The sequence below is a fragment of the Osmia lignaria genome, chromosome 7 (assembly GCF_051020975.1).
Source record: "Osmia lignaria lignaria isolate PbOS001 chromosome 7, iyOsmLign1, whole genome shotgun sequence".
Classification (NCBI taxonomy): Eukaryota; Metazoa; Arthropoda; class Insecta; order Hymenoptera; family Megachilidae; genus Osmia; species Osmia lignaria.
This window is the reverse complement of record NC_135038.1, coordinates 2,673,850-2,686,575: the sequence shown is the minus strand read 5'-3', so window position 1 is coordinate 2,686,575 and position 12,726 is coordinate 2,673,850. Positions and strand designations below refer to the sequence as shown.

Genomic DNA, 12,726 nt, shown 5'->3' with positions numbered 1-12,726 from the left:
GAAGCCATCAAACTATTATTTAAGTGCTTCTACGAGCACTAAAATGACGATTTTATATCAGAAGTACACCACTAACGAGTCACTATATGTTTAACTTGAACACAGGAAACTTATCACGCGCAATAGAATGATACTCGCGTACTCATGTAAATATAAACACGTCCGCACTGTACGCCGTCTCGAACCCAAATCAAATGCTCTTTTTATTCACGGCCACCAGCAGCATAAAAATGTCTAAATACAGTAAAATCTCGGTTAGTGCATTTCAATCGGAACCGAATGCGAACTTGAATCGTGTATAGAACACATTTCTCGAGTGAGTTCAGCTCGCGTTTGATGTGATGATAGCCGAGAATCGAGGCAGAGTACAGGAGAAAAGCAAAATACCCAGATACGTGTGAAACAATGCTAACGCAATCAAAATTTTTGAACTTTTTAATGAAAATATTTGTTCGGGATTGATGGAAATCCCGGAAGGATTGCGCCGGTAATAACTGACACTTGCTGGATGGGTTTTACAAAGTGATTTATTTTAGTCAAACAGTAAAAATTGCAACAATGATTTGTCAGATCTGTCTCGAATTGAGCAGTGATTCGACAATGAATTGAACAAATGTATGATCGCGAGAACAGAAACTTGAATTGTCTTTGTGGTTTGAACAATCGAATACAAGAGCAATGAAATATACCGTTGAATGATTTTACCGTGAACTGTCGACGTTTAACAATATAGTTAATTGTATAAATTCAGCCCGCTGCTTTGATGATGCCCGTGAACGCGTGCGTGATCGACACGTGGTTGGCGGCTCGCGTGTTCAATGAATTTGGTGTAACTGATCGATACCTTTCGCAATCCTGCTGCTCTGCACAATAGCTGTGGATTCCTGAGGTCTTGTTGAGCGGTCTTGATCGTTTATCACTGCTGAATTGTACTTGAGTTGCACTTAGAAGGATGAACTGGTGAGCACGTTTTTCCGTTGTGAATCGATGATCAATAATGGCGTCGTGGCGCGCGAACCGGCGAGAAGACCCCTGCTCACGCGTTGACCGAGATGGGCGGCTCCTGATCGATAAATCGATCGACCGTGAGCGCCATCATGGCTGAGCGGATTCTCAAACATTTCCGCCCGCCATCAGCAACTCGTTGATGATGATTCTGCAGGGGTAAGCTCAGCTTGATGGTGAACAGGCAGGATGACAAGCTTGGTGATCGGTCGGACGAGAGTGGTGGTTGCAGTCTTCACAGTTGCAACCCTGATGAGGCCACCCTTGCCGGTGTGAACTTTGGTCACTCTTGCGAGTGGCCACTTGCTTGGTGGAAGATGCTCGTCCATGAGCAGCACCAACGAGCCTGTCTTGATGTCGTGAGATGGATGGTGCCACTTTGAAATTGACTGAAGTCTCTGCAGGTAGTGTCGTGACCATTGAGACCAGAAGTGCTGAACCCTTTGCTGGATTAGTTGCTATTTGGACAGCCGACCTGGTGAAACTTCGAGCAGCGATGGTTTTGGGATCGTATTGAGCGCTGAACCGATTAGGAAGTGTCCTGGGGTGAGCACAGAGATGTCGTCGGAATCGTCGCTGAGCGGCTCCAATGGTCTTGAGTTGAGCACCGCTTCGATCTGTGTCAGGAGAGTGGAAAACTCTTCGAATGTCAGTAAGAGCTCACCAATAGTTCTCCTCAGATGGTACTTGATCGATTTTACCACCGCTTTCGATTTTCCTTCCATGTGAGGAGCAGCTGGTGGGTTGAACATCCATTGAGTGCTGTCTGCCGACAGAATCGATGCGACGTGTTAGTGCTCCTTTGAACTTGACGTGAACAGACGTTTGAGCTCTGCCTGGACTCCAATGAAATTTGTACCACAGTCAGAATACAATTTGTGAGCGATCCCTCTTCGTGATGAAAATCTTCTGTAGGCTGCCAGAAATCCTTCGGTTAAGTAATTGCTGACAACCTCCAGGTGAACTGCCGATGAGGAGAAACATACAAAAACACAGATCCATCCTTTGATCGTTTTCGAGCCTCTTCCCTTTGAACTTTTCATTGTGATCGGTCCTGCATAATCGACACCGGTGTGAGCAAATAGTCGTGATGGCGTGACTCAAAAGAGAGGTAGTTGGCCCATCATCTGACGAGCACGAATCCCCCTCTGACGAGCACACACGACACATCTCAATATGTGAGATTTTACAGGAGCTCTTCCACCGATGACCCAATGCCGTTGTCGAATATATGCAAGCGTGAGCTGCGTTCCTCCGTGGAATGTTCGCTTGTGAGCGTCTTCAATGATGATCTTCGACAGGTAAGCGTCCCGTGGGAGGATCGCTGAATGTTTCCCATCCCTGCTGAGCGTTGTATTGGTGAGTCTTCCTCCTACTCGTACTGTTTCCTGCGAATCGATGAAGGCGGTGAGGCGACAGAAGAGGTGAGTTGTATGCAGGGTTGAGCCTGAGTTGAGCATCTTGATTTCGTTGGCGAAGTACAAGTGCTGAGTCGCTTTTATCCAAAAGAGCTGCGCCTTCTCCATATCGCAGGATGGAATGATGATCACGGGTGGAGCTTCGAGCTTTCTCTTAAGCCGCGAGGCAAACCTGAAACAAAGTGCAGTCAGTCTATACAGCTTAATAAGAGACGAATATTTGTAAATGAGATCCCAATGATAACTTAGCTTTTGAGCTGAAGCAAAGAGTGAGACATTAGGTCTCACTTCGAGCTCGCTGGTTAGAGTTGAGAATTCCTTTTGCTCCGGCCAATGATCGTGATCTAGAGCCATCCATGACGGACCTTTCCACCAGAGCTCTAGTCGTTGGAGTTGATCTGTCGAAATGCCTCGGGAAGCACAGTCGGCTGGATTAGAAGTACCTGGAACATGCCTCCAATGCGCATTTGGGGTGAGTTCTTGGATCTGAATAACTCTGTTCCGAACATAATCCTTCCAACGTGATGCTTGCGATTTGATCCATATGAGTGAGACTTGAGAATCCGTCCACAGGTGCGTTGCGTTGATCTTCACCTTGAGCGTTGTTTGAATATATTTGGCGAGCTTTGCCAGTAGGAGTGCTGCAGACAGCTCCAATCTGGGGATGGTGAGCCTCTTCAGTGGTGTAACTTTCGTCTTGGAACAGACAATTGACGTCGTTGAGTTGTTGGACGGCGAGCTAACAGTGATGTAAATCACTGCTGCCATGGCAAGTTGAGAAGCATCAGAGAACCCATGAATTTCCACCGTTGAAATATGCTAATGATGAACCATCGTGAAACAATTTGAGATGGTAATGGATCGTCCCAATTGATTTTGTGTAGCCAGAGCTCTTGTAATAGTATTTCAACTCGTACTATTACCGGTGAGACAAAACTTAATGGATCAAATATCCGAGCCACTTCGGACAATACGAGGCGTTTGGAACACTTACTTGGTTGATCAGTCAAGGTTGATGAAAAGCCAAATGTGTCGGTTTGAGGCATCCATTGAATTCCGAGTAATTTGGTAGCATAGTCGTCAAATGAGATGGGAGTTGACGATTGTGTGGATGACGAAACAGCCCTTAGTAAATCTGGGTGAGTCGCATGCCATTTTGCGAGTGGAAATCCGCCCGCGTTGCACAATGCAATCAGCTGGTGAGCGACCTCCACAAGTTCCGATATTGAGTCTGCTCCTCCAAAGATATCGTTTACATATCTGCCATGTGTGAGCGAAGACGTTACCAGAGGGAATCGATGACCCTCATCGTGAACCAGCTGCATAAGTGCTCGTGTCGCCAGGAAGGGAGCCGCCTTTGTGCCATACGTGATCGTTGTGAGCTGGTAAGGGATGACATTGCGGTCTTCATCGATCCAAAAGATTCGCTGGAGATCCCAATCATCCCTGTGAACTTTTGTGATGTCTGTGGCAAAAATGTGGTGATAGTGGCAAAGCCAAATTAGAACATCTGTAACATTCAAGAACAAATTAGCACCAGTATGCATTAAATCGTTGACTGATTTGCCTGATGTCGTAGCCTTTGATCCGTTGAATACAACCCTGAGCTTCGTTGTTGAACTGTCGAGACGTAGAACTCCATGGTGAAGCAAATAGTATGGTTGAAGGTGAGTAGAGGACTGAGGTGTCGAACCGTCAGAAGAGACCCTCAACCCTCCTGATGCCGAAGCATCATGTGCCAAGGTCATCTCCCTATCAGGCCCAATGTTCTCAGCCTCTCTTGATGTGATCCGTGAATGATCTGAAGCCTTTACCATGTGTCCTAATTCTTCGTACTCTTTCATGAACTCGACGTAGAGCTGGTTGTATGTTGAATCCTTGGCGAGTCGTCGCAATGTGCTTTGTAGACATCGTTGAGCAATCTTGTGTGAATTGCCTAGAAGTGATGCTGGTGCTTTGAGTGGGATGCGAACGATGTACCTTCCTGTGTGGTCACGAGAGTGAGTCGCACAGAAATGGGCTTCGCATTCTTCTTCTTCTTGGGTGAGCGAGCTTGGGGCGTCCATTGCTGACTCCTCTTGAACCCAGAAATTGGTGAACAGCTCCTGCAGATTGCTTTGATCTTCGTGAGCAACTGCAAAGTGTGAATAATTAGTATTTGTAGATGATTCGTTGACTGGGCCGATGACGAGCCATCCAAAAATGGAAAGTTGAGCAATTGGTGTTGTTGGTGATCCCTTGATGATGTTTGGCTTGATGATCTTTCCGTAGAAATCCGCTTCAATGATTAAGTCGACTTGGTCGGGGTGTCATGAAAACATTGTCCGCCAACCTCAATTTTTTTATGTGAGGCCAATCCGGAGTTCTCAGTGAGAACGATGGCAGGATTGTCGATACGGCTGTGAGCACGTGAGCCTGCATTGAAATAGCCTGTTGTGAGTGTGTTGACTGCAGCGTGATGTCCACCACATCGCAAGTTTCAGTTGATTTTGTTCCACCAACACCAATTATTGTGATGGATGATCGGTGTCTCCGAAGGTTGAGCAGGCTGGTGAGATCTTCGGAGATGAATGAAATTTCGGAACCTGGATCGATGAGTGCGCGAATTTGGTGAACTGTCGTTGAAGTGGTGAGAAGTGCTTGAGCCGTTACTAAGAGTGTTCGGTAATCTGTCGCTCTAACGACTGCACTGAGTTCCTACTCGGTGGTTTGTGCTGCCGATGATGCCATCTTTGGTGAACTGGCCGTTGTTGTCTGTTGCGCTGAGCGTTTCTGTTGAGCAGACATTGGTGGAGGGGGCACTGGCGGGGCGCCACGCAGCATTGTGTAGTGCCGAGCCGAACACTCCTTGCACTTTTGTGTCGACCGAGACAATTGAAGCATAGCCGATTCAGGTCGACACAGATTGCCCGGTCCCTGAGTGCCATCCTTCTGAAGTATTCGCATGACACAATGTAATGCGGTTCGCCACAGCAATCGCACTGTTCGAATGGTGATGGCCGCTCACAGCCAAACGGTTCTTGATACGAGTACTGCTGAGCCGGCGATTTGGCTTGAACTGGCGGTCTCGGTTGAGCTGCTGCGTAGGGTGGCCTACTGGCTGCGGCGTGAGCCAGTCTGCTTGCTCCTGCTAGTTGGGCTGCTTGCCTTTGTGGAACCGGCTTCGGTTGAGCCGTCTTCGCTTGATCTGTACTGAGAGACTCCAGGATCCGTACTCTCGCTGTTATGAATTCGACCAGTTTGTCAAATTTTGGATACTCTGTGGACGTCACAAGAGAGGACTCCCACCTCTCCTTGGTCGTCCTATCCATTTTTCGGCAAACTTGGTGGACGAGCATACAGCCTCCCAGTGTGCCAGGTTCTATTAGGTTGAGTACCGCGTTCCTCGTCTCAAGGGCCGTTGATACGATGGCTCAGGCTCTTTGCTTGTTCTTGGCCCATGACCAGTGGGCCTGCTGGCAGATAAGCGAGCTGGTCCAGGTGAGCCTGAATGAGGCGACGCTTATTCTCGTATCGACTCCTGAGCTGGGAGATGGCGGTATTGAGTGATGGCCCGGTGAGCGACAGGTTCGAGATGATCTGGAGCGGTTCTCCTCGCAGGCATCCCTTCAAATAGTAGAATTTCTCTATATCGTCCAGGTCCTCCCTTTTCATCACCACGGATCCAAACAAATCGATGAACGATGGCCAATCCGTGTAGCTACTGTTGAACATTGGCAGCTCAATGTCTGGCAGCTTGGATTGAGTCATCTTGGCTGGTTGATCTGTCTGCTGAACCGGTCGTTGAGCCGTGAGCCTGGTCTTCTCCTTCGCAATTAGGAACTTCGAATCGGAGTAGGCGCCCTGTATTTGAGCGAAGCATTCCTCATTGAAATACGGATGATCAGTCATCGAGGAGGGCTACACCACCTCGAAATGGGCATGCTCCTTGCCAAATGCCTTCAGAGCCTCGTCGGCCTGCTGCTTCAGGTGGCCAGCGTTGTCCTGAAGCTTGGTGAGCAGGCGCTTCATTGAGCGGAGTCGTCCCTGTTGCGTCTTGACCTTGAGCTGTAGGTCCACGGGCAGCGTGGAGGGTGCATTGGCGCGTGTTGCATGTGAATACGGTGACGGTGACGGTGTTGGCGCTGGTTCCGTGGCGGCCAGTGCTGGTGATGACCATCCTGATGCGCTTTTTTCCGGCACCTCTAACGACTCCTTGGAGCTGTCCATTTCACTCCACTTGTCGGTTGATATTGCCGTTTGAGCCATTGCTGTGTGGAAATGATCCTGTTGATCTGACTTGTTGATCCGGTGAGCGGGTCTTCTTTATCGACTGGTGAGTCGGTATGCTGAGCGCCACCTTTCGATAAAGAAGACCCGCTTATTGATCATCGATTCACAACAGAAACACGTGCTCACCAGTTCATCGTTTTAAGTGCAACTCAAGTACAATTCAGCAGTGATAAACGATCAAGACCGCTCAACAAGACCTCAGGAATCCACAGCTATCGTGCAGAGCAGCAGGATTGCGAAAGGTATCGATCAGTTACATCAAATTCATTGAACACGCGAGCCGCCAACCACGTGTCGATCACGCACGCGTTCACGGGCATCATCAAAGCAGCGGGCTGAATTTATACAATTAACTGTATTGTTAAATGTCGACAGTTCACGGTAAAATCATTCAACGGTATATTTCATTGCTCTTGTATTCGATTGTTCAAACCACAAAGACAATTCAAGTTTCTGTTCTTGCTATCATACACTTGTTCAATTCATTGTCGAATCACTGCTTAATTCGAGACAGATCTGACAAATCATTGTTGCAATTTTTACTGTTTGACTAAAATAAATCACTTTGTAAAACCCATCCAGCAAGTGTCAATTATTTCCGGCGCAATCCTTCCGGGATTTCCATCAACCCGAACAAATACTAACGTATTTGTGAGATTTTTCTGATTAAAACAAGATCAAACATGACATAATTTGAATTATAATTATTTATTTACTTATTTATATCTAAATAAGTAAAAATAATGCAAATTATATGGTGGTTGGTCTTATTTTAATCAGTAGAACCTTACAATTACATTGGTGAAAGTTTCATTTAGCAAAAATGAAAAATAAAAAAGTTATTGTTGAATTAATATTGTCTCGCTCAAATGTTTTTTCTCGGGCCGTTTAATTCTCGGACCTCTTTCTCTTCCGCTATTTATCCTTTTCTACGTTTGCCAGCATTGAAGAACTCGCTCTAGCCGTGTTGTTCTTCCAAGGTCTCATTTTCGTTACCTATTCATCAAATATTTGGGCGTAACGCAAAATCAGGCGAGTCCAGCATAATATCACATTATATGCTGAAAAAATATACTAACTTCTCTGTCTGAAAAAATGTTAATAAATCTGGCAACATTTATTTTCGGGATGTTTTTCAATCAGCATTTCACTATTCTCCTGTACAGATCGTGTGTAGCAGCAGTGGCTGAAAAATATAAAAAATCCAGGATATTTTATGCCGTTGAAATGAAATAAATCACTAACAATGAAAAAACTATCGATATAACACATTGAATTCTGCCTATAGATGTGCGTTTGCGACAGCACATGCATAAGTCAAAGAGGAGGTTGTTGCGAACCTCGCTTGTATGTACGAGTGCAGTATCGTGTGAATTTAGCTGCAAACCTGTAATCGCAGGAGTTAAATGAAATGTAATATGGTGACGATGCCATAAGAATATGGCTACAGCATGTCTGCGCTATGTTATATCAATGCTCATAAATTAGGAGCCAAAATTCAAAAGATTAAACAAGCAATAGATAAGACATTGTAAAACTTTCAACGCGGGTGATCGTGCTGGGAGAGAGAGTTGGAAATTCGGAGAAATAGAACTGTCCCACTTGAAATTTCTAAGAGACTAATTTATTGCGGGCTGTATCTAATTCGATACTCTTAACGAAAATCATGTTTGGTTCTTGAAACTGTCGAAGTCACTTCGACATCCTGTTTATCTACAGAGGGTTGTAAATTCTCTCAAGGGTTGCCTCGGCTCGCTAGCGCGAGATCTTTCATTTCCCGTTTTCTCTGGATCCCACGCTTTCTCTTAGTATTTAAATACGTGTGCACAGAATCGTTCTCGAGTCTTAGCGGAGCACCACCATTTCCATTCGCTCAAGGGTGGACCAAAGCCAGGGAGAGGGACCGCCTCCGGACAGAGATGGACTCCTCCACCATTGGACCAGGGATGATCCTGAGGGAGGATTCAGGATCCAGCGAGGAGGGGATGACAGCCAACATCGATCGAAGATCTTCACCGCCAAGCCTAGAACGATTCAAAGCTTCAACCCGTCTTGTTACATTTCTTGAAAGAATAAAGTCTAAAAATAAAGAAATACAAACTTCATTTTTTTAACGCAAAGTGTTTGTTTTTTTAAAGGCCGCACCGCGAGCAGAGTGCTCAGTGCTTCACGGGCACCTTACTCACGTCCCCAAAATCCCTATAACCTGGAACGGCGCACGCAACAAGGTATAACAAGAGGCGACACTCCCGGCGGCACCTTTGATGTCGACGATTCGCTGTCCCTTTAAATGGGTTGTATCAACGAGCGGGAAGTTTGAATGAATTGTATGTAATACTTTCTTTTCATAACAATCTTTTATATCTAAAAACCTTTTTGCGTCGTCAATTTTTTTGTATATTATTAATCGAAGTATTTACATTAATTTTACATAATTGAAAAGTGGGAAAGTAAGAAATATAATAAAATGATAATATTAGAAATTATATTTGAACATAAATTATACAATTATACAATAGGATGAGGGAAGGTTGCGGATAATATATTTGAAGACATTACAATATTTACAAATTTAATACAATATGAAGTCTATCTTTTTTAACGCAAGTTTTAAAATCCCTATTACTATATTTAAGTGTATAATAAATTTTTAATCTAATAAATAACTTTAATAAATATTCTAGAGGAAAATTGTTACAAGGATGAATAAAACCAGTTACATTTCTACATAATTGATACATATTTTTACCTACATGGGTGCGAAGTAAAATAGAATTCCTGGTTTATGATGGTCTGAAATGCCATAAACTCTTGCTTTTTGGAGCATTCTGACAAAGAAGTTTCCACAAAATAGGGTATGTACGTAAATCCACAGTACAAACTGATCGCGCGTTCGCGACTGTTCACGGCCGAAAACAAAGATTGCCGAATGGACCTTTAAATGGGTTATATCACTTTGTCTCTCTCTATAAGTAGTTTCTCTCTCAGAGTGTCGCCTCTTATTATACCTACTCTTTGCATAAGTGTTGGTTGCCATCCGCTGGCCATTTCTCTTCTGTTTAGAAACAAGGTTGCGGACCATAAAGGCTCCATTCATAACTGCATATACGAGATTTCAAGAAATGTGTATTCAAATTCAATTAGAAGTGAATATCATTGATGTGATGGGTTACGTTGCTGTCATAAAGCGGCCGGTAACGTTTTCCTGAAATAATAATATGTAAGCATAGAAACTGCGACCTGGAATATTAAAAATGCGTATTATAAATAATTTGTTATTATTTCACGAAAGCGTTGCCGACCGCCTTAAGGCGGCCGGATGTGCATATATACCATAACCTAACTGATTACATCAATAACATTCACTTGTAATTTAGTTTGAATAGCTATTTCTTGGAGTTTGGTATATACAGTTGTGAACGAAACCTTTACTCTCGCTCGACCCTCGTTTCTAAACAGAAAAGTGGCAACCAATTTGACGCATATCTATGTATGCTGTCACAGATCAGCAACTATATTTTTGCGAATATTTCGGAAACTAAGCGAGAACGCTCCTTATATGTATAAGAGAAAGTTGTTCAAAATATCAATTTTTATAACATATCAAAAAATCATCGAAATCGGGAAGGACGTATTTGTTCTGCAGTTTCACTAAAAAAAAATGTAAGAAGATAACTAAATGAGGTCAAAGGATGACAATTTTTAATAATCCGGCTTCGAGCGATACAATATGTTTCTTTACTAGACGATGCTATCCGTCGAACAGGCCAAACAAGACTGACTTTTCCGGTCCAGGAAAGTCGGCTTGTCTTGACCAGTCCCCAAAATCCTTCCGTACCCCTTGGGAGTCTAACTCACAAAAATCGGCCAACATCTGGGCGGCCGTGCAATTAGGCGCTAGGTTGTTAGCGCTCCAGCTCCGTCACCGAATTTTCTAACAAAAAGAATAATAACAGCAACAAAAAATAATGATAGTACGTCTTGTGACACATGGGTTGAAAATCGCTATCCTAGTCGATAGAACGATGCGTGAAAAAAAAATTTACGCGTCGGATATCAGCAATTTCAATATTTTATAACTTTTTGACGATTTGGGTAAAATACGGACAAGCACGCCATTCTTTAGAGCCTCCTGAACACATCCCTCAAATTTCTTTGCAATCTGTTCAGCAGGAACGAATAATGGTGTGTTCTACGTTCTAGCCATTTTTCTAGGGCGAACTTACAACTATGTATGTACTTACTTACTCACAGCACAGCCGACTCTAGTACTAGCCATGCTGAACAACGTGGCAACACCGCTCACGTGACAATCGGGAGTCCTATTTTCAAAAACAGAGTCCTGTGCTCGGAATTGTAATTAACGTCTTTTTTAATTAAAAGCTGTAGTAATATACACTATTTTGTGTTAATTATGTATAAACAATATATAAACGTTGCAACTATGACAAATAGAAGTGATGTATATATTTTGTGTACTCTCAAAGTAGTTTGGTGTTGTGAAGCATGATATTTGAAATATTTACAGTGGTTTCAAGAAAATTTAGGTATGAAGCAAAATGAAACCATCTTTGGATCAAATTGAAACATTTAAGAATTGATGAACGTGTATATAAGTTAACAAAAACCTTGAAACAAGCGAAATTATTGGAACGAAACCAAAGAGGTTATGTAAAGTCCAAAGAGTAGTCGGGAGTCTGACGACGTTGATTGGCTGAGAGTCTGGGAGTCCGGGAGGCAGATAGAGTAGGGTAGGTGTTGATATATTCAGACCGGACTCTCGCGGTGTTGCCATTTTTACTTCAGCACGGCTAGTACTCACAGCTAACTCTAGTAAGTACTAGCCACGCTGAAGTAAAAATGGCAACACCGCGGGAGTCCGGTCTGAATATATTGTTACGTGTCCGAATTACGTGTCCGCAGGTATGACAATCCGTGGAGCGCGGAGGCGCTCCGCTCGCAAGGCGCGGAAATGAAAATAATAAACAATTATTATTCTTTACTGAGCTTTAATATTTTAAACCTTTCAAATGGCTGACTTGAAACTTTGAATTTACAATACGTTTAAATTGCAGCGTGAGAACGATTTCGTAAAGTGAGCGACAAAATCATTCTGACGGTTCAGCGCTTGGCGGAGATCTTCGCGCGTCGTCGATAGATGCCCCTTCCTTGATGGATCCTGGATCCTCCCTCAGGATCATCCCTCGTCCCATGGTGGAGGAGTCCACTCCGTCCTGCGTAGGCCCCTTCACCCTCGGGCGCGTGGAAGTGGAGGCGCTCCGCCAAGGCGCTAGAACGTTGCAGCGCACATGTACTACGAGAAAGCGTGGGACCCAGAGAAATTAGGAAACGACAAGACCTTGTACTTGCCAAAGCAACTCTCGAGGAAATTTACGACCCTCTTAGAGTGCATGAAAAGACAGGATATCGAAAAAGACTTTGTAGCTTTTAAGGACGGTTCGTGACTTGATCGAAAACAACGAATTGGCTATGGTCTATCATAAATTAGTCTTTTAGGAATTTTCGAAGTGAAACTATTCCATTCTCTGAACTTCCGGCCTTCTCTCAGCTCGATCACCCACGTCGAGGGGTTTACAATTTAATCCTTGTCTATTTATATAAGTGTACGCACAGATGATCTTTGAATTTCGCTTTTAATTTATGACTATCGATACAAAAGGTCCTCGAAGAACATTCAAGACATATCGATACAATAGACTATCGATAAATATTCCCATGGCAGTGTCGCCACACCACTCTAAACATATTCACGTGATAACGTTTCACGTAACACCTACCCTACTCTATGTGCCTCCCGGACACCCAGCCAATTAACGTCGTCAGACTCCCGGCTACTCTCTGGTCTTCACATAACCTCCTTGGTTTCGTTCCAATAATTTCACTTGTTTCAAGGTTTTTATTAACTTATATACACGTTTATCAATTCTTAAATGTTTCAATTTGATCCAAAGATGGTTTCATTTTGCTTCATACCTAAATTTTCTTGAAACCACTGTAAATATCTCAAATA

General features: G+C 43.9%; 1 protein-coding gene across 1 annotated transcript; it reads right to left on the bottom strand.

Annotated features, from left to right (window-relative positions):
* Window positions 1-1,463: 1,463 nt before the first annotated feature.
* On the bottom strand, window positions 1,464-5,734 carry LOC117609699 (uncharacterized). The gene is made up of 5 exons (XM_076689154.1): window positions 5,431-5,734; window positions 3,347-4,557; window positions 2,159-3,242; window positions 1,829-2,059; window positions 1,464-1,771 (listed from the first exon to the last, which is right to left on the bottom strand). Exons 1-5 carry the CDS (start codon window positions 5,732-5,734, stop codon window positions 1,464-1,466), a joined length of 3,138 nt encoding a protein of 1,045 aa, XP_076545269.1.
* Window positions 5,735-12,726: the final 6,992 nt, after the last annotated feature.

Excerpts from the sequence above, each read along its gene's own strand:
- LOC117609699 (XM_076689154.1), bottom strand. The coding sequence starts at position 5,734 with ATGGATAGGACGACCAAGGAGAGGTGGGAGTCCTCTCTTGTGACGTCC. Across the intron at positions 3,243-3,346 it reads CATTAAGTTTTGTCTCACCG|CATATTTCAACGGTGGAAAT; the intron begins GTAATAGTACGA and ends GTTCATCATTAG. Across the intron at positions 1,772-1,828 it reads AGTCCAGGCAGAGCTCAAAC|ACAGCACTCAATGGATGTTC; the intron begins GTCTGTTCACGT and ends TTCTGTCGGCAG.